Genomic DNA, 22,656 nt, shown 5'->3' on the forward strand with positions numbered 1-22,656 from the left:
CACGCCAGGTAATCCAAGTTTCATCTGCTGTGATGTTGCTGAGTTCCTCTGAGGAAGGAGTGCTGTTGTCATTCCTTGCTTTATGGTTACTACAATCTGGTTTGGTTCTTGTGCTCATTTCCAAATATTTTGCATTGCTTTGGCTTGTGTGTGTTTCTTCACAGTGTATGTAGTGACTCTACTGTTTTTTGCAAACTCTAACTTTAATCTTCCTATCCCTCTACATCTCAGATCCCTTCTGTGCCTCAGTGGAGTCTGAGTGAGCTCTGCAGCCCCAGTTTGGTACTGGTGCCCTCCTTTACTCAGCAATTTCAAACAGCTTTGTCAAAGGATATCAAAGTGGTTTCCACTTGCCAGCTTCTAAAGTTTTTTTCTCCCACCTTATCAACCATCTGGCTTCTCTATGGCATCTTTGACAGCTTCCAACATTGCAGTTTTGAGTTTTCCTCATTTTCAGAGACAATCTGACCCATTAATACTTTCATTCTAGGGACCCAGACTTTAGTGCCTCTGGTAAACTCACTCCTTATACACTGTGGTTTATGTGAAATACTGAATTTATTACATTTCTCTCCTATGCTTTCATGTCCCGATAGACAAAAAATGTTAAAACCAACAAGTATTTCAAGATGGTTTGTTGGTGGACAGAAAGGCCTTCTGATATCTGCCTTCCTTGTTCCTGGCTCTCATTGTCAGTAGATCCAGAAGGTCATGCTATTTAAACAGTCTCCTCCTAGCCATGTTCTCTAAAAAGTTATAACTCATTTTTGCAGTTAGGATATTTTCTTACAGCATTTTATTCCTACACCTTCATGGCACAGGAGCTCACCAGGATACCACAGGACTCTGAGTAATGCTGCCTGCACAGATGGCCTATGTCAGCCTTCTCAACTGGTGATTCATTCTGTGGATGCAGCACGGTGAGACCTGGCTGTCCAATGCCACAGGAGCCTGCACTGTGCTCTCTTCTCTTTGAAAACACTTCAGCTCTGGTTCTGTAGGTGTTGGCAGGCCAGGGCCCCGGGAGAGGAGAGCAACAGTGGCTTGGTGCATAGATCTAGTGGGCTCATCAGCCACTGCACGACAGCTTATCTGTCTGCCTATCATTCCTGCCTTTAGCTAGGAAATGAGTGTGGCAGCAGCAGCTGGTGGGTCAGGCTGCTCCTCTTCCCTTCCAAATTCAACTCTCCAGCTGGGTGAAGAGGGCACAGCTCTCTCCTGTGTTTGCATCGTGGTCATGATTCAACGATCTCTGTCTCTTGTTTTCCATGCCTTTTTACCTTGGATAGCTGTTTGTTCCTGTTTAAAGGGGCTATGAAATACCACCACTATTTTAAGTTAATAAAAAAGTCTGAATAGGTTATTCCTAACATGCTGTTATCATTCTGAGTAGTCACCCAAAGACAGAAAATGAGGGTTCAAGGTCAATATTCTGCAAAAATGGAATTGTGCATCTCAAGGGTTTCGTTTCCAGTTAAAACCAGCATGGGAAGTTCAGAGTCAGGTAACATTATGTGACATTAGTGTTCTGTACTGAGCAGGTAATCCCAAATGGCACCTTCAGATTGCATGTAACCACTGTGGGATTTTTATCAACAGGTGACATGGTCACAGATGGCATAAATGGTCAGTATTTAACAGAGTGGCGAGAACTGGAGACGCTCTGTCTGTCTGTAGTGCACCAGGGCTGGGACTGCAAGCCAGACTGCACTTTTGGTGAAAACCTCTGTGTTGAGTGAGTGACACTGAGTCACGGCTGTGAATGGACATTCAAAGGTGATTACCCACCTTTCCTGGTGTGTAACTGTGAATGTACCTGCAGCCTCCTGTCCGGTTGGACCTCAGCTCCGTGCCTTTTCTTCTCCATGTGTTTTCTTCTGCAAAGTCTGTGGCTGGGCTGGCATTGGGGCCAGTGGGCTCTGGTAGTGGCTGCCCTTGCACTGGTTTGCTTATTTGAGTGTGTCACGTTGTGCCTTGCAGTATGGCAGCAGCAATGATTCCTGTGCCTCGTGGGTTTTGCCTCTCAGAATGGCTGCAAAAGCTGCTGCTCCCTGGCTTAGTGTGTAAAAAATGGGTATGACCAGCAGACTTGTAGTACATATGCTTGATAAGAAGTGGGAGTTGTAGGACCTGGACCCCTTAGAAGCCAGGCTGTAGGCAGAGCATCTCTGCATGGGTAGATTCAGGTGGAGCTGAGCTCTGGAGCTACAGCTCCTGGGTGGATGGGGAGCAGGGGCTGGCAATTCAGCTCCCTGAGGTGACACACAGCTCAGTGAATACTCACTGATGCTCTTCTTTGAAATGGTGGTATTTTTGGTGATAAATGTATAAGATGACCTGCACAGAAAACATGCAACATGCACAATAGTGTTGTAAATTGACTTATGCACCTCTTGGCTCTGCGGAATCCACTGCAAATGGGAAGTACTGCAGCTTTTACCAGTGGCTGAATGAGCCCATTCCTAGCTAGGAGATGCAATCCTCCATCCCTACAGACATCAGCTTTCAGCTGCACAAAGTCTCTGCAAGGATCCCACAGATATCAGACTCCCATGTGGTTGTTTTGCAATAAGGAATGGTTCTGACAGATCTGTCTGTTTCGGTAAGATAAATATTGGTATCAAATGCAGGAGAAAGTAATAAGAAGGTAAACAGCCTGACTGTGCACTGTCTTGCACCTTTTGTGTTTGGAAGTAAATGATGACTATGTAAGATTTAAAGCACAGGAGACTAGATTTCCCTAGTATTGTTCTGAAAGCTGCAGGAGTTGACCCAGACTGAGATACCTCCTTAGTAGAAGTGCATGCCCTCACACTGGTAATGAACAGTTAGGTTTTTGTCTTTTATGTAGTTAATTTTAATATTCTGTATATTTATTTCTAGATACTGTTAGAAGCTGTGTAGCAAAGCTGTTCTTCAGCTGTCCCCTGAAGGGCCATTACTGCCTGTACAGTAAATCCAGTTTTACCCTCATCAGCCAGCAACCTTCACTGTGGATCCGTATCATGTTCCTCTTCCAGCAGGTGTGTGCAATACAAATTAATGGCATCCCTACATTGTTCATGTTGCACTTGGAAAGAATGTTTTAACACTTTATCTTGTTAAATACACTTCTAACCCACTGTGCTTTGTGATCCCTGAGATTTCTCAGAAAGTCATTACAGTAAGTTGAAATGATTTTGCATTTTATAAGTTTTTCTATTTCTATTAAACACAACAAATTCAAACGGTCTGGTGAAATTACAAAGTCTGTGGATAAAAAAGTTGGACTAAACCTTATTGTCCTCGTTCAGGCAAAACTTCCAGTAAGTCCCAGGTGCCTTGCAAATGCATAGGAACATTGCAGTAGATTTGCAGGGGAACAGAATCAACTTTGAGGCTGCAGGTGGAGGTTTGAGGTGCAGCACCCACTGGGATTTTTTTACAGCAGACATTTTGATTGAGCAGGATTTGCAAATCTGATCGTTGCTATTCCCCTACCAACCCTACAGCTACTTTCCCATTTTAATACAAACCCAGCCCAGTATTTGGACCTATGTGGACTTTCTAAATAGATTCCAAATAGTATGACATTGTAAGAGAAATCACTACATACATACTTCAAGATTAAACAGGTGGGGTTTGTGTTAAAATAGTAAGCTTCAGTTTCTCAACCGATGTAGAGCTGTTTGCTGTTCATAAAATCAACCAACCCTAAAGCAACCTTAGAAATACAAAGGATTTATCCGAAATGTAAAACATTCACCGCGAGTTATGCTGTTAATTTAACTGCTTGAATCCCTCATCCCTGTGTTAGTCCCTAAATACATACAAGAAAAAGGATTTTAAAAAACGCAGGTTGCTGGGAGTATTTGGGTGTTTCAGTACAAGAAGTGGTTTCTCTGGATCTGGAGGTGCCTGTGTAAGCTGCTTGTGGGAATGGAGACTTTGCTGTAGATGAGGAATGGGGATGGTCAGGAGCCAAGCTGGGAGGTGGTTGGGGAAGGACAGGACAATGGCGGAGCAGAGCAAAGAAAGCAAAGAAAACAAAGGAGGTGAATTACTCTGCAAATGAAAACCTGAAGAAAGAGATTGAATTTTAACAGGACCTAGAGAGAATAAATGAATTATGTTACAGGTGTATCCTTTTATTCCTGATGAGAGGAAAACAGGTATTGGAAAGTATGGACAAAAGCACAAAACCACACAAAAATGTGAAAGGAGGAGCAGATGCAGAGGAGACAGGCGGCAGCACTGGCTTTTCTCACTTGCCACTCTGCAGCCTTTGCTGCCCCTGCCACTGCACTTTAGCGCAGCAACCTCTGCTCTTTCTGTGGTTCATGGTTTGAATCAGTCACACTGACAACATAAGCACTGATTCCACCTTTAATCCCTCATGCCTTGCCTTTTCCTGATCATTTCTTCACTGAAAAATCTCTCCCTTCAACCCCTTCCCAGGTAATTCTGAATTTAGCCCTGCCAGTTCCATCTTTTATCAGGACTATTGAGCTTCACGTAGTTCCCAGCTCACAGGGGAAATATTAATTTCCTTCCCCATTCCTCTGCACTGGGGTGCCCATTCCCTCCTTCCGCATCCCCACGTGTCTCTTTTGGGTCTTGCTTCATTCAGACACTGCTCCTACACACTGGTCCCTCCACTGCCTGCTGCTTTCCCTGCTCTGGGCTGGGTAATTGCATTTGTCCCACTGCAGCGCCTCTTTCACTACAGTCTTGTTAGTTTGTTCCAGCTCTGCCAGTGCTACTCCTGGCCCTGGGCTCCCAAGCCAAGGAGCCCCCAGCAGAATTCCTCTATGCTGCCAGAGCCAGGCTCAAACGATCACAGTTTAGTTTGCCTTTGCAAGCATGCTGTAAACACAGCACTTAATACTCTTTTTTTAATGGGGGGAAGGAGAGAAGAGAGAAGGGAATTAAACAAAGGGTTCCTCTTGTGTTGCACTTGAGTGTTTGAGCCTGCTCTGCAACAGGATGGTGTTTGATGTCAGATAATTTATGATTTTCTTTTGTTTGAAATCCTAAAGCTTTTAAGTACTGGGTATATAACTATTACTAAATTAAATACAGGGCCCTAAGTTCAGCCCTGAGATGTTATTTAAACCTGTGAAATTGTACAATAGATAAATTCGACATAAAATGTATGTATAGTGTGTTATTAATAATTTAAATGAAAGGATGGTGATAAAAATGACGTTTTCAGCAGGTCTGTCATAGATTTACAGACAGATGACTAATACACAGTTTCTGATTGTTTCAATGCTAGTTACCATGTGTTTTTTCTTTTTTTGCCAGTCGCTCCATATTCTGTTTCTCTTTGTGTTCTGCAAACATAAAAGCAAGAGAGACTTTTTGTCTCAGGTCTCCAGAACAGATCCTTAACTTCATGACCCTGAGTTCCATTTAATTTCTAAAATATTAGTGAATAGTTTTATCATGCTTCAAAATCCTTGGATGGAAGTTGTGAAATGGCAAATTATTACTGTAGGACAATAGGAAGAGAAGTATATGTCAGTGAAGATCTGAGAAATTGTCTTACAGTTAAGTGATGATTAACAAATGGGACAAAAATGGAATAAGTGTTAATATTAGAGTGGTTTCAATAGGATGCTTTGGTTCACAGATTCATTCATTAAAATAATCCTCTAATGCTATACTATTAATGCATTACAATTATTAATGATTAAAGCAGGACAGGGTCACATCACTATGGTAGCACCAGCAAGCAAGGGGCTGTCCGATGTGTCACTTTCTAACACTTTCCCTAGAGTCACTCATAAATTTGCCAAACACAAACTAATTGGGCTGCCATTTTCCTGTGCCAGGTGGCTGCCTGGAGCTGACTGCTTCTCCCTTTTAATTTGAACAAAATGATCTGGCTGTTTCTGACAGTTTAGCCGGAAAAAATGCATTGCCTCAGCCATGATAAAATTCCCAGTTGAGTCTTACTGAAATGCAACTGTGTCAGTTGGATGCCAAACAGTGGGATTAGGATTGTTCAGTTTCTGCTTAGAAAGAGAGGGAGGAATGTCCATCCAGGAAACCTACATTAAAAGTAGGTTCATGGTTCATATTGCAAAATCAAATACTGGAAATATGGAAAATCAGATTTGCCTGTGCACTCTTGGCTTCTGCATGCAAATGGATATAGTAGACGTAGAAATGCTAAGCTGTCTCAGCCACAGTAGTGTTCTTGTAACATTGACTTTGTGTGCAGTTAATACAACAAAGAACTTAATGCTGTTGAAATACTGGAATAATTTGATAAGGTTGTATCCTTGCTGTCCTTTGAAACAGGGAGCTTTGGCAGTGAAAGCACCCAACCCAACACAGGTTTCATCTTGTTTTGTGAATGTTCACAGGCTGAAAATTCCTGTACTCTGCCAGCAAAATCTGTGTTGAATGTGTTCTGTGGAGGCTTTTTCTCTTGCATTTCATCCTGCTGTCTGTTCAGTGCAGTCACAATTGTTGCACTGTTACTCTTCCCCACACAAGGACCAAGAGCTGCAGTCAGGTCCAAATAAACATACAAACCTGCAGTGGTTCTAAACATCACTTTGCATTAACTGGTAAACGATGTGTCTCTTCCAGAAAGTTGCATGTCACTGAGATTTGCACCTGGTTCATAGAGGCCACTGCTGCTAGTGTTTTTATAGACTAGTATTTCAATACGAAAATGACATGCAAGCGGCTGCGCATAGTGGTAGTTGATAGATAATCTTTGGTGAGCCGCAGACTGTAAAGACATCTAATGTACAATAAATGAGAAAAGCCCCAGAGGAAATGAAATATTGGAGGATATATCTAATTGTGTGCATATTGATCCATCACAACTCCTCACAGAGAAATGAACTAACCCCCCATTATCCCCATGCCTGCCCCACTGTAAGAATGAGATGCTCTTTGTTAATGACAAAGTAAAAAAATGCCTGAAATCCTGCTTTCAACATTTACTTTAGAGCTTGTTTGCAGAACCTTTGTCCATACAGAGTAATTCTGTGCAAGTCCTTAAAGCCCTGTGGGAGAAGACACAGCTTAAGGGGACACATAGTTTTGAAACTGCCATGATTCAGTCTACATTTCCACACCAAAAGGTAAGTGGTCTTGTTCGGTTTTTTTTTTCCTCAGGAAAAAAAGTAGAACTCTGCCCTGACTTTTAGAACAGCTGAACAAAGACCCTTACAATAGCCACAGCAAGCCCTTGTTGTGTTCAAATCGCAACAAGCAAAACTTCTTTCCCTGCCCCTTCCCTTTCTTTGCTTTAGTTCCGGTATCTTCTGAGCATTTGCACTTACTGACATGCCAAGTCCTCTTCTGGATGGCCGTATGGTGCATGCCTCTGACCTCCCTTTTATAAGAAGCACTCACCTGTGGGGAGGTTGAAAAATGTTCACCAGCCATTGTATTTACAACCTCTGCAAAGGGTCCATGGTGTTCCTTTGTCCACACTTTGAAAGGTCTTCAGGCTAGCTCTCCACCCCCTCCTCCCTGCTTCCTGTGGATTGATCCCAACATGATGAAAAATGGTGATGCTACATGTGGGTGTTTCCCTGCTCACAGTCTCAAACTGTAGATTCAGATTAGCTGCCACTATGGACTGTTTGACAGCCACTTGGAAATTCACCTAGTTAAACACAGACTTGGATTTTATGGAAATAATCATTTGCACAGGCACCATTTGTTACCCCCATCAGTTTAAAAGATTAATCTTTCAAAGCTGTTTACTGTCTCTGGGATTTCAGCAAATGGTATTTCAAAGCTATTAATCAGGCTTCTTGGAAAATGACGCTGTAGGATTGTAGAACAAATATCTATTTATTCCTGAACATCTCCATCCAGCCTAATTGGATGAAGTGAATTGTCAAACATGATTTTAAAATGCTCTCTCTCAGAATAGTGCACCATGAAGATGTCTGACTGAATAAGATTAATTTACCAAGGCTATGGCTGATTTAAAAAAAGGAGTTTTGTTAGGAACACCTGCTGAACCCCCAAGATAATGTTGCATAGAAGTGGGAACTCCTGCTGTGACTTGTATGAGGAGTAGGGCATCCCTGCATCTGAGACCCAGCTTATGGGCCACTTTTACTTAGACAGAGTGGAGCTTGCAGTAAATATTTTAGCTGCTACTGAAATCCTAGCTGGCTCATCCAGCTGCTCATCCATGGCATCTAAAGGCATTAGAACTGCTTTTCTGTTCAATACTGGTTTCACTTGAGTCTGTGCCAAGGTCTACTAGTCAAAAGTCAGAGCTGGTAGAGTATGAAGGAGTTTGGGGTGAATAAAAAGCTTAGGAAAGAATATGCCTTCATGGGTAGGATTAGATGTAGTGCATCACACACCATAATGTCTACAAAACATGCCAAACACCCTAGAAATGGGATTAGTCTCCAGAACATTGGTTGCATAATCCTACTACTGCTCTGATACTAGCATTTGGCCTATTTTGGGAACTTTCATCACTCCGTGACAGTATCTCTGAGTTCCCAAAATATTGGAGCTGAAAAATGACATACTGATCTTCAGTGCAGGGGGGCTGGAACTAGGTGATCTTAAGGTCCTTTCCAACCCTAACTATTCTATGATTCTATGATTTAATGAATTAAGCAGTGAATTGAATTTTGGAAACTCAGGAGCTGTGGATTGTCTAAGAGTCTTTGAAGGCTGAAGAAGGTCAGGCAGATGTAAAACACTCTTAAAGACTTTAACATTCAGTCTTGGTCTCCACAGTATGTTGCTGGATTTACTTTCTCAGTTTTGGTTTTGCTTATTAATACAGAACCTGAGTTTGTTTCTAGTGCAGTTTCCTTTTGGTTTACTGAGAAAAGTGCCATTGAGTTTTCTGGGAATGAGACCTAGTCTTGCTGTTTCCTTTGGCTTTTACATTTCCCAGAAAATCTAGTGGGAATATTCCTTCCATGACCTAGTCCTTACTTTGCTTGACAGACTAAGCTTCTGTTGTAATGTGACTTTTTCATTTCATTAGTTGTTCCCATTGCTAATAGAACTTCTAACATTGTGAATTACTTGACAAAATTATTATATGATTCTATGTTATTCCTCTGCCAGTAGAGCAGGAAGCAAAAGTATGCGGCTGTGGTTGTTTCAATAAGAGTAACACTTTTAATCTGAAATGTTTTGAAATCTGTTGATGTGAATACAGCATCAATGTCATCTGTTACAATTTATATTAAGTTTCGTGTGTTCTGTTATAGCAGTGTCAGAATGCTTTATCAGAATTGAGGAATTTCTGTGCTGTGAGCACACAGGGAAGGTCCAACCCCCAGTAGCCAGCAGGAAGCACAGCGAAGCCAGTGCTGCAATACTGCTCTGCAATCCCTGTTCGCCCTGTGGCCAATCCAGAATAAATTAATGTAGGGTTTTGTTTGGGTTTCTTTTTTTTTCCCCAACATGGATTCTAAAGCATTTTGCAAACCTGGTTAAAAAAAAAAAATACACCAGTGGTTTATTCCAGGGTAAATTTGGATAAATATTTTCAGATTTACATCACTGTAAGCAATTTTCAATTTCAGCCCAGGATGGGTGTGCAAAGGATTGCAGCAAATACCTGGCTTACAGATATTGCAGCAGATACCTGCCTGGTGTTGCGTTTCACCAGGCAGCCTGTTCATGCCACAAAAAAATATTTATACAACATGGCTTAAGATGTGCCAGAAATAAAGCATTTCCAGATGTACATCCTTACAGATTTCTTTTCAGTTGCTTCATAGTTCTTTATCAAAGTATACGCAGGACACATTACAAAAACTAAGCCATTTTTGAGCTTGTTTCTGAATTCTTTGTGGTGACTCATGCTGTGTCAGAAGAGTGAGATGCTGGCTACTTTATGAGTCCCATGTGGTGCCTCTAGAGAGTCTTTTGTTGAGCAGCCTTGCAAGAGAGTAATTAACATTTTTAAGCCATTGTTCTGTTCTTTCCTTTCCTTCGTTTGCTATCTCTGTTTATGTAGCAGAAAGAAGTGCAATGTTTTCGCAGTGGAGTCACTGAAGTTTTCAAGACAAAGGAACATGGTGATGAGATAAATCTTTTCTCTCCAATTGGGCTTTTTTCCCCTGTGCTTCCCCTCCTTGAAATAAGTAGCTTGTTGAGGATTATTTCAAGTGTACTTGAGCACAGAGAGGAAAAGAAAGATTGCTGCAATGACATTTCAGTGCTATTTTGCTTTCAACCTAGAGCTGGCTTATTGCAGGCACTAAAAGGTTTCTTCACAGGATGGAGAAGCTCCTAGACTTTCTGTTCAGTGTCATCTATACGGTCTTGTAATGTCGTGTGCTGACTCACCGACAGCAGTACCACTGTTATTTTGCACATCTTGAATCTTCCCACATACAGGAGGAAGATCAGGGCATGCTGGGGCAAGGTGTACTGCTGGCCATGCTCCGCTCTGCCACCCCCTTCTTGAAGGGAAATCTGTCCCTCCAACTGGAAGTCTGAAGTAGGGAGGAGACTATGGTGGGCTGGTGTGGTCTGTCCCTCCACCCTGGGGAGGACCTACTGGGGATCCCACACCATGCACAAAGTATCTGAAGGGAGGCAGGGACCTGGACTGTTAGATCCACTGCGGACTGAGCAGCTGGAGAAACACAGAGAGAAGCTGCACAGTGCTCCTGCTGCACAACACAACAGCCAGCTCAATTTCTTGAATGTATAGAATTCCTCTTTGGAGCAAAATAAGACCTTCAGCAATAAGAACACCCAGCAATGTATAAAGAGCAGTTATAGAGCAAAATAACCAAGTTTTATCTGTGATTGCTGGTACAAGCCAGTTTGAGTGTGCTGGGTCAGGGCAGCCCAGCAGCCGACTGCACAGACGTATGGATGCAGCCCTGATCCCAGCAAACATGTGCAGGAGGCATAAGGAATTGCACAGCTGAGTGTTATAATGGAGCCCACCAAGGCAGTCAGGGAGTGCAGGGAGCCTCTCTGCTGCAGCCTGGCCACTCATCTCCCACACAGCCTCAGACTGAAGAGCTGGGCTGTGAGGCTGCTACCCTGCAGCACCTTCTTGCAAACAAAGCCAATGTGTGTCCAAGACCTCTGTTGTGTAATCACTGTCTTCCTGTGTGTTACGAAGCCCATTTTTCTGCATGTTGCTTCTGGAAAGGGAAGAAAACCTTTATTGTTTGGAGTTTCTCAGATGATGTGAGCCATGTTTCGCATTCTGCCTTGCCATCCTTCCTACAGACAGCCTAAAACCCATTGGGAGATGGCCTCTGGCATACAGAGGGGGCACCTGAGAGCTCCCACTAAGCTAAAACTCAATGTTTGGCTTAGCTGAACTTGTTATCCAAGGCAATGTCCAGAGGTCTGAATTGGTCTTGGGTGTTTTGGTTCTTGTGAAAACAGCTGTTTCCTGGCTGTTTCTTGGGTTGAAAGAGGCTCTGAAGGAAAGACATCTTGCTGCCGGGTCTTCCTAAGCCACCCAGCCTCCTGTTCCCTCTCCTTTACTACAGCTTGTCTGAAAAGGCCCAAATCAGACAACTACATGTTTGCACAGCCTTGTTCAGTGCTGTGAACTAATGTCCCTGGCAAGGGATTATATTTTCCCCACTGGCTGTGTAAATCCGTGTTTTCTTTGGGCTGCAGCATGCACTGTTGCAGATCTGTGAAGACCCCTCGCAAATAAATAGGAGTGTTTTCTGAGTGGTTCTGGCCGTTCTCTTCATGTTTGCAATAATTTGGTTGCTGATATTTAACACCAACCTTTGTTTAAGTGTGAGATCACAAACTGTTTTGAAATCAAATAATGGGATTTAGAATACACTGAATTATACAGTGTTATTGATTGCCTCAAAAGGAGTATCCTCTGGCTTTTCCCATACTTGAAGCTGCAAGTATACTTTCTGTAGGATCCGTTTATCAGACATTCAGTTTACTTGGCAGATGCATAATCCTTTCCTGGCTTCTCACTGGCAGAATAATGTCACATTTTCCTGGATGTGTTCTGTATGAGTTAAATCAGCCCTGTTGTTGCTGTGCTTTTGGAAATGCTCATATTAACATTTACATTAAACATTGGTACCAGTGCTTCTCACAGGGGGCTGTGTTCACAGCCCCTATTCTTTCTTTAAAAAAAAAAAGTGGTGCCCAACCACTAACTCCTGCTCTGATGCGGGGTTCAGTTGGACAGGAGGAAAACCCCAGCACTGCAGCGTGTTGGCAGCGACCACTACTTTCTGGATCATTGAAAAAATCCTGAAAGGGATGGAGGTAATAAAGGTGGTTCAGCTGGTGGGAAATATCCTGGGCAGCACTGCTGGCAGCACTGCTAAAGAGATACAAAAAATACCAGACCAACCCTCCGCCTCCTGCAGACTAATACATAATTTATATATTAGCTACTACTGATGAGAGAGATATGTCCTGCTTAGCACATTTGCCCCAGTAGGTTGTTTGTCTGCAAGAGACATATGGGAAAGGATGCTAGTTGGCATCAGCTGTGCATTCCTCTGTGATTTTGGGTTATGAGCTGTTAACAGTGCAGTGCTTCACCTCATGAGTGAGTTTGGTTTTTCTCATTATTGGTCTAGGACCTGGACCACGTGCAGATGCACCTGGCAGAAGTGAGGTTCTTTGATTTATTTGGCTACAGCGAGGAAGCAGGAACCTGGCAGTGTTTCATGTGCAATAACCCTGAAAAGGCAACAGGTAAGTCATCTGCCTTCATCCCTGGTGGGCTGAGCATGGTGGTGGAGTTGTGGTGGGTGGAGGATGGAGTGAAGCTTATAGCTAGTTAATGCTGTGTCTCTGGTGATGGTGCCAGAGGCTGGGGAAAAGGGAAAGCAAACTGTCCAGCATAGCACAGGCAGTGTTTGTTTTAGCTGGAATTCTCCATTAAACTCTGGTCTCAGTTTCTCTGATGAGCAAGGCAAGCATAAACTTCCTTAGGTGTGTGCTTAAAGGGATAAAATCCAAAATTAATGTAGACTCATAAATCTGTGTAACTACTAACTTGTATGTGGCATGGGAGGGACCTGCAGCCATCTTGCAGTGTCCAGATAAGGGAGCTGCATCTGCTGGATCAGGTCCTCTGCATATTGCACAGGTGCCACATGTCAGGGGACATTGGCATACATATGACACCTGATTCATGTCATCTTTGTTCTCCATATTGTTTGCTTCAATATGATTGATTCCATAGTACACGTCCTCTTAGGAACAAGGCAGTGCTTAACAACAGCCATACTACTTCAATTATCATAGAATCATAGAATAGTTAGGGTTGGAAAGGATCTTAAGATCATCTAGTTCAAACCCCCCTGCCATGGGCAGGGACACCCCACGCTAAACCATGCCACCCAAGGCTCTGTCCAACCTGGCCTTGAACACCGCCAAGGATGGAGCATTCACAACCTCCCTGGGCAACCCATTCCAGTGCCTCACCACCCTTACAGTAAAGAATTTCTTCCTTCTATCCAATCTAAACTTCCCCTGTTTAAGTTTTAACCTATTACCCCTTTTCCTATCACTACAGTCCCTAATGAAGAGTCCCTCCCCAGCATCCTTATAGGCCCCCTTCAGATACTATATGAAAAAACAGGCTGAGTGGAAAACACACTTTTTCCCAGGTAAAAGATCCTGGTGACATTTTTTTCTCCTTTTTTGTTTTCTGATACCCATATGTTTCGGATCAGCGCACTGAAATTCAGAGGAATGGCTTTTTTCTCAGATGTTTTTTGCCACTCTGTAAAAATCTGCACAATTCTGGCCAAGAATTTTGAATATTTTGGCCAAGCCCTTGAATAATTGGCTGTTTCAACTATTTATTTTTACAGCTAGCATCTCTTTATATTTCATCAACCCTGAATTTAGTAAGTCTTGCAAGACTGGCACAGCCTGTGCCGCAAGCCTGCAGGCATAAGCTGCCTGTGCTCATTTCATGGGACCATCTCCTTCTTCCACAACTCTCATGGGACTCAATGACCATAAAAGAAATCATGCTTTGGGCTGAAATTTCATCTCAGTACCATGCTCTTACTGTGGTTTGTCCATAACGTCAGTGACAGACACATGTCAAGCTACATGGACAATGAATATCTTGCTTAAAATTTCAAAGCTTGATAAAATAGCTTTGTCCTGAGTTTTCAAGGATATTTAACTAGTCCAAAAAGGGGAGTGTTTGTAGCAAGCTATTGATTATGCTGATTGGGCAACTGTAGTAGAGACAACAGAGCAGATGAAGGTGGAAGAGGCAGTCCTTGAAATGACATGGGGCACCATTCCTTGTTGATGCCTTGGGTTTTGCTAATGACACTAGTTTGGAGACATCAAAGGACAGCTGACACCTTGTTTCCCTCCTGCTCTCCTGCCAAAGTACTGCATCCTCTAAGGATAAGTCTAAGAAGGGCTGGAAGCAGGACATGGTGCTTCTCAGCTCTCAAAGCCTTAAGAAGACTAAGAAAACAGAGTATTGAATGGCTCAAATGAAAGCTCAGGTGTAGGAAAGGAATGTGGAAGATTGTGCTTAATGGATTAAAAATCAGGTGAATGACAAATTTGCCTTAGCATTGGTGATGTAGAGCTGCTGTAGCTGGGAAAAGCTGTACCAGAGCTGGAGGCATTCCAATTTTTGGGGGGGTATATAAAGTCTGACATGACAAAGAGAATCTGAAGGCCTCCTTGAATCGATAAGAAACATAAAGGCTGTAAAATATCTATTATTTTCATTCCACAGTGGGACAGACCCTTTGAAATCTCAACTACTTTTGAAAGACAAGAAAGTAATTTCTTCCTCTCAACAATGCTGTTTAGCAACCAAATTCTTCTTAAAGAAGGAATTCAGAGGCAAATTCTTTTTCTGTTATTGTCTTTTGGTTTTTTTAATGTTGGGGTTTGTTGCATTTTTGGATGCATGTTGCAAGATGTCATTTATCCTCCAGACTTAGGAAAGCATTATGCCTTAAAGCCTCAATCTTGCCTTAGGATGCCAGATCAATGATAGTTTTGTTTGGATGTAGCTGGGAGGATTTTTGGAGCTAAGCTACACTTGGAGGCTCAGTTTGTGAGGCAGTTATGCTTAAGCAACGTGGCAGATGTACCCAAAGTAGCAATTAACACAGAGAAAGTCTGAACATTTCTCATGCATTCTTCTGATTGCAAAGCACTTCTTATACAACCACAGTTTTTCAGAAGTGCTGTTAAGTCATCCCAAATTGGTTTTTCCTGCTATACAGGAAGAGCATTCCCACAAATGCTACTCATGTGCTCAAATACATGTATCTGCCCTGACTGTGCAGCTGTCCTCTGAGCTAGGAAAGCCAGGTTACACTATTATTTTTTTTTTTTAATGACGACCATTCAAGGCATTTGAAATTTTGGTAAATGCAGTGTGAGCCTCCTGTTAGGAAAAGCTGGCCTTTAAGAACCTCATTTCAACATAACCTCCTATATTGACAGTTGGCTTCACAAGCTCTTGCACAAAAAAATTCAGTAAAACCTCTTGAAAACTGGAGAGGGAATTGCAGTACATTCCTATTCTGGAAGCTTACAAAGAAATTGCAGTAATCCCTGTGGGCTGCAGAAAAGACATTGTGCCCATGGGCAATGATTCGGGTAAAACTGAGGAGTTTTTATGAATTCCTCTTTAAAAAAGCAATTCAGTCAGAATAGCCTACACCATATTAACTTCTGAATACATTTATCTTTTGCTAGCAGTGGTGATTATCTAGTGAACCAAAATATCCCAGCTATAATGCTCGTTTGAAAATTATAAAAAGTGGCATTCAGTAATGTGTTCTTTCCAGGTTTTCAACAAAACCAAATATGATGATTAATGAGAGAATGAATCCATATTCCCTTAGGTTAATTGAATTTGTCTGCTTGCCACCCACACATTCCATTCTTTCAAGTTAATAGGAGTTTATTATCATTGCGATCATTCATGATTGGACTGAATTTTTGTGGAAGATTTTATGTTTCATCAAATGCAAGATTTAATGCTTTGTTTTTATCTGTCTTGAGTTCATCCTGGAATAGTTTGGAGGGGTTTTTACTTCTTATTCGGTATCCAAACTACTAAAAGACTGATGCATTGTAGTTCTGCAAAGAAAGCAAGATACAACTAACAGAAAATCATTCCAAAGGACAGTTACATTCAGTGTTAAATTGATTTTGGAGTTAGTGTCAATATTGAGACTGTGTAAGAAGCAATGAATATTTTTCATTTACATTTCAATGGAAATAATTTTTCATTTTGAGTTTGGGTAATATTTTTAGCTTCACTCTGTGTTCTGCAGGAAAAAAAAAGTAAAGATAAATATATGGTAAATATAACATTTTGAACCCTTTAACTCCTTTTTTCATCATACATGTCAGCATACCACCACACAAAGTAATTTCAAACCCAGAGATGATGTGATCACCTAGTCTGATCTTCTAAAACACAATAGTCAAAGAATCTAGTCCAATAATACTTATATCAAATAAATCTTTTTCTCTTTGATCTATATTACTTTTGCATATTTTTATTAAGATGTCTAAACCTGATCTTTAAAAGTCAAATGAAGGAGAATCCATGCCTAAGTTGTTGCTCAGCCAATTTAACAGTGTTGTTAAAATGTGGGTGTATGTCTAGTCTTTCTCTAAGCACTGCATCACATTATGCCCTCTCCTGCTATGCAGAAGATCTCTATTTGTAGGCTTTATCATGTCTTATTTTGATCTTTGCTTGGGCAAATTAAGGAGAATATACTTCATTAGTTTGCTGTGATATGAATAATCATACGAAACATCAGGTTTACATCATTCTTGTATCCCTATTCTGAAGTCTTTTAATTTTTCCTTATGCAAGGTGAAGAAACCAAAACTAGACGTAGTTTTCCAATAATTAATATGTGTACAGGCAATGTTCACGCTCCAATTGGCATTTGATTGCATTTTTAAAAAAAATCTCCTATCCATATTAGAAGTGCAAATGCTTCTTTCAAATAACCCTCCTCTGCCATGTAAAGAAGTGGGGATCAGCAGCTACTGAATTTGATTTTGGAAAGAGTACAGACAAAAGAGTAAATATCTGCATTTCTGAGGCAATACAGATTTACTAATTATGTCCTCTGCTAAAAGACCTCCATGCACTTACTCCTACTCTGCACACAGCAGGTATTGAATTGCTACAGTGATGACAGAGTAAAACCCCAGTAAGGATGGGGACAAGCTCCACTGAGATGTTTAGGAGCTGATGCTTTTGCCCTCTTAGGAGAGGCTGAGGGACAAGGGCTGGTGCAAGTAGAGCTGGAGGAGACTTTCATGGTAGTCTGTCCATAGCTCCAAGACGGTCATTAAGAAGACAGAGCAGGGCTCTTTTCAGTGGTGTGTGGTGGTAAGGTAAGAGACAATAGACTGGCTACAAGGGAAAACTTTCCCACCATGAATATGATTGAGCATTGGAACAGCTTGCCTAGAAATGTTCTTGAGATTTGCAAGTCCCAGATGAATAAATTCATGGGCAACCTAGTCTGACCTCATAGGTGACCTTGCTTTGAGCAGGAGGTTGGATGAGAGACCCCTTGAGCTTTCCTCCAGCTGAATTATTCTGTGATTCTGTGAAGTTAACCTCAATGAAAATAAGCAAAAGGACTTACAAAAATATTGGAAAAGATCGTCATTCTTATCTCTCATGAATCTTTTCCTTTTAATCAGACCCTCAGACATACTGGCATCAGATTCATTATAATGACTTCGGAAGCTGACATCAGAATTCCCCATGAGGTTCTTTGTGGATGTACACAAGAAGTGATCTGTTAGCATTGCTGCTAGCCACCGGGTGCTTAAAGAGAGATCAGCATTTCTTTAGGTAAACCCTGGTTTTGAAAGATGTTGGCCATAAAAATCCACTTTAGGCCAAAATGATGCATTCACTTCCTTTCTCATGTTGCATTCCTGACCACCAACCATCTCAATATCCTGAACTTTTTGTGCTTTACACCTTCTTATTTTGGGCTAAGGCATGTTCCTACTGCATTGGAACTGGTATCAAAGCCATTCCCATGGGACCAGGAGCCAGGTAGATGCACTAGATATAACCACTGACCAATTGCCCTTTCATATCAAGTCCTCCTTTTGCTCTATCTAGATGTTTATACAGTTGTCATCATGCTCTGAAAGGTACTCTGCATATTATTCTTTATAGCTGTCATGTAGGAGTAAAAAACCATTTTTCTGTCCCTATCTTTGTCATTTTTATTAAAGTGAAGTTCTCTTCCCTTTCTTTCAACTTTTTCTTTTCCCTTCTTCCATCTTTCTTTCACTCTAAGAAAGTTTGCTACCAGGTGCTGCTGGTTTGAGCTTCTCAGATTCACAGCTTTTTGATCTCTTGTCTCTTACTGGGTAGAATTTGTCATAGCAGTTCCTGACACTTCATCCTGGGAGAAATACACAGCCATGCCCTGTCATTATCACCCACATGCTACTGAGGTGGTAATTTCCCGATGCCAAGCTGTGTATTCGCATGGTGACAAAACATCCTCCACTGAGAGAGTGCTCAAGTGAATGGCAAATGATGGGAATGGCAGGGATATTACCCTATACCTCATGAAGTTATAAATTTGATGGGGCATTTGCACAATAAGCGAAGTATCAGCTCAGATGCTGTTTAAAACTAATTATAAAAAAATACATCTTTTTATCTCACAAAATATAATGCTGATTGCATAAATGGGGAACAAGGTCACCAGAAGATGAAAAGGCTGCTACAAGAGCATGAAGACTTGTACTCAGACCTGCTAGACAGTTGCTGGTCCTATGGGTCTGTCCTTTTCCTCCACTCCCAAACAGGAATGACCCTTAGGATGACTATTACGGGTATCTCAGCAAATCTCAGCTGCAGAAATGCCAGATAATACCTGATACAGCCTTAGAAAGCAGTTTAGAAAGAAAAGAACGCAGCTCTTCTGTTCCCAGGACATGTTTCTCTCACAAAGCTGCTGTTAACAAAATTGCAATGTTACTGTAAAGCAGCACACTGTAAGATGTGGCGCCATCCTGCTGAAGAGTGTGTTGTGAAATGACTGCAGCCTCAAATTTGCTTACCTGTGGCATTTTGCAGTGGCAAAAATTACACAGGGAGAAAGCAAGCCTGTTTACTTTGTCCCGTGCCAGCTCGGCAGTGTATCATGTTGGTGCTGGCATGAAAACGTACAGAAAAGAGCTGCCGCATCAAGTTAGGGATGAAGCAGGCTACAAGGAGCAGAGTGTGTCCAGTTCTTATCATGGAAATCACAGCTGCAGTTCCATATCAAAGCTGAAACTTAGCCACTACCCTTTTACAGAATCACAGAATCTCAAGGGTTGGAAGGGACCTCAAAAGCTCCCTGTCTAGAGAGACAGAAATATTTATACACTTTCATGAGGAAATTGCAATAGTACACACTGAAGACCCCAAAGCCTGCCTCTCTGCCAGTATAAACAGCGCAGGGGAAAAAAATACATTCTTTATCTAAATCTGATGCACTGTATTTGCATTGTTTGTTTACCTCTGCCAGACAGGAGGTAGTGAATAGAGGTATAAAAAAAAGCTATAAAGCCTTTGAAGCCCTAGGTGCTACCTTTGCTGGCTCTGCTGGGCTATGCTCCTCACTTCATGTCTTCAGCATTGCACCTGCCTACTGTATTCAGGGTTCTGAAAGGTTCACTTTCAAGAGTAAGTGTTACTGGGTAAACGTTTGTGCTAAGGTACTGCCAGCCATAGGATAACTGACTACTTCACAGGTGATGGGAAGGGCTCCAAGTCAACTAACACATCAACAAACATCTGTTCTTAGACTGCTTATGCCTTGGACTGCTCTTCAGTTTATCTGATCCATCCATAGAATCATAGAATGGTCAGGGCTGGAAAGAACCTGAAGATCATCTTATTCCAGCCCTCCTACCATGGGCAGAGCTGCCTCATGCTAGATCGTGTGTCTTGTCTACTGGTGTAAAAAATAGAAGGGAAAAAAGAAATCCAGACATGATATTAGAGGATTTTTAAATTGTTTGCTCTACATGTGAAGGGTAGTGGCTTAAGGCTGCTCTGTGGATGTGGTTTATAGCCCGTGGTGATCCCCTTGATTGCTGGGCTTTTTCTGTGCTGCAATATTCCTCTTTGCATGCAAAGTGTGGGAATGCTCTTCCAGCTCTTAGAACCTTGCATGCTTCAAGCTGAGGTGAATACTGATCAGTGAATACTGATGACAGGCAAGCACTGTGGTCACAGGGCTGGAGATAGAGGTGGCTACAACCTTACAAACACACTGTAAAGGAAAGTGCAAGGCTTCCCAATATGCATATAGTGTTCTGAATTCTGAAAGTAATTTTAAATATAGCAATAATTTTGCAAAAAGATAACAAAGAAGGGGTTATTTCCCTTTCCTAGAGACTTTATCTGGTTTTTATTTTTAAGGGAGTTGATTGAAGAAAAATCTGTAGTGACAAATATAAGGTTTTTTCCTAAGGCAAATTGAAGCCACTTTTCAGGCCACTATAGAAGATGAATGGACTGGGAAGTGGCTGAGCTGAAGGTAAAGTAGCTGGGTGTGCCTGTATTTCTGCTTCTATGCCAATTACAGTCATTACAGTATTGATGTACTGTACACTTGCAAGTATTGAATATTGATACTGTACACTAGGTAATTTTCATTACATTTTAGATTTTTCTTGTGCAATGTGCTGCAGCACAGGTCATTGAGGGGGACAGAAGTTTTTGTGTCTCTCCCTCTCCTCTGTCCTCCCCTTTGACTTGGGGCAAAGTTACCCATCCCAGATTTAAAACAGACTCTGTAAGGATCGCCACATGTGTGGCAGAAATGCTGGTTTAGCTCTTACCACCCAGGGTATTGGCCAATGATACGATAATGGTTTGTATGTAAATTTTGCCTCAAGATGGTAAAAACATCAATGCCCTCAATGGGGAACATGGTGAAAAGACCTTGACTGCTCCTGAGGGAGCAGGGTGGACACCGGGCCCCTGGGGCTGAGTGGTGAGTTGCTCTGGCCTTTGCCATACAGATATCAAAATAAATTGTGTTATTTTAAAAGTGTGAAAGTGATAGAAAATGTCATGTTACCAACCAGTCAGTGCTAGGAGATCTACAGGATGTAAGTAACTCTGAGTTTGCTGTAAGGATTATTATTACAAAATGGATCACTAATGTTAAATGACTTCTGAAATATCCCTGAAGAGAGAACTAGAAAAAATAATGAAGATGTAACAGCAAGTGACCCTATAGAATGTAGAGCTAGGTTATTGCTTGAACACTGGATAAGGAAGAGCCGATAACAAACATATCCCTTTCCCAAGAGAAGGAGTCTCGTCTTGGGAGGGTGAGGATGGGAAGCGTCATGTCTGGGAGACAAAGCCCTTGGACTCACCAACCCCTTTCTCAGCAAAAAGTCACATATCTGGGCTGGAATTACCTACGAGAGGTTGCCAATTGTCCCAGTGGGATGGTGCCTGGTCTCTCAGCCCCAAGTGGACATTCTGCTTCTGGCTTTTAATTCCTTCTCCACAGGGCTCCTGCTGCAATGAAGCAAGCTATTGCATATAATGGAGAGTGACATCCTCAAAATATTCCTATCCAAAATACTGCATGAATATTGTACTGAACTCTGTAGTGGGGATTAAAACAGCAGAGAAAATTCCATGAAATTATAACTTATTATTGCAGGGCTGAGGAAGAACTGGGAGGTGTGGTGGGGTTAAGTACATGATGGCTAAGGGAACAGAAAAAGTGATGAACAGAGGAGTTAGAGCTGTCAGCTCCATCTGCTAGGCCTCCCAAGTAAAACATGTCTAAGGGCTGAAATGTCTTTCTGAAGTAACAGCTGCATGCTTGAGGTTGGGAGGAATGTGGCCTTGGAGCTGCAAAACTGCAAAAAACCTTTTCTGCATCATAGGAAAAGCCTGACTTCTGCCTGAGTGAGAGGACAAAAATAACCTCCTCTTTGTATGTTCACCTCCCCAGTTGTAAATCAGGATGGCCAGCCTCTCATCGAAGGCAAGCTTAAAGAGAAGCAAGTTCGGTGGAAGTTTATTAAAAGGTGGAAAACTCGCTACTTCACCCTGGCGGGCAACCAGCTGCTTTTTCGGAAAGGCAAATCTGTAAGTCAGAAAACCATCAATTTGATTTCTCTCTTTCCCTCTTCCCCAGTATCATTTCCCAGCGGTTTTTACCACTCAGCTTTGCCTGCAGTCTCTGTATGTTGCATGGCCAACTTCAGCCAAGGGCTTCTCACCATCTTCAGTTACAGTTTTCTCTCTGGATCAAAAGCGTGTGATTTTTGCAAGTACTCAGTCTCACACTGGCTCTGCTCTTGTTCAGCCAACAAATGCCTAGGGCTCAACATTGTTACACGGTAATTTATACCCTACTAACTGGTGACCTGTGCCTGAGCATTGTCACTCTGCCTCAAGGCATCCTAGGGTCACCTCACAGATATTGCAAAAGCTTCTGTTCCTGAAGGAATTACAGTGGGTTCAAAAATCGTTTCCACTTTCGACCAACTATTCTTTATTTCCTTGTATAAACACAAATCCAATAAATTCTGCTCAGGCAAATATATTTTTTCCACTTGCAAAATGCATGGCATGGGATAGCAAGGTATGTAGCAGCCACAGCCAATGTGCTCAAAAGTGAGCTGTCATTTCTGGGTGCCCAATCTTCATGGGAC

At 42.0% G+C, this 22,656-nt stretch overlaps 1 protein-coding gene across 2 annotated transcripts in view; it reads left to right on the top strand.

Moving 5' to 3' along the window:
• The window catches only part of VEPH1 (ventricular zone expressed PH domain containing 1), a gene marked incomplete at both ends in the record, with an annotated part of 80,148 nt that overhangs the window by 53,515 nt on the left and 3,977 nt on the right, over positions 1 to 22,656 (top strand). Inside the window, 4 exons of one of the 2 annotated variants that reach the window (XM_080623199.1) lie at positions 2,884 to 3,023; positions 6,951 to 7,085; positions 12,543 to 12,660; positions 21,951 to 22,087. In XM_080623199.1, coding sequence (XP_080479325.1) covers positions 2,884 to 3,023; positions 6,951 to 7,085; positions 12,543 to 12,660; positions 21,951 to 22,087 — 530 coding nt within the window. The remainder of the gene's footprint in view (positions 1 to 2,883; positions 3,024 to 6,950; positions 7,086 to 12,542; positions 12,661 to 21,950; positions 22,088 to 22,656) is intronic. The other variant, XM_080623200.1, reaches the window with a different exon arrangement.

The sequence above is a fragment of the Psittacula echo genome (genome assembly GCF_963264785.1).
Source record: "Psittacula echo genome assembly, chromosome: 7".
NCBI lineage: Eukaryota > Metazoa > Chordata > Aves > Psittaciformes > Psittacidae > Psittacula > Psittacula echo.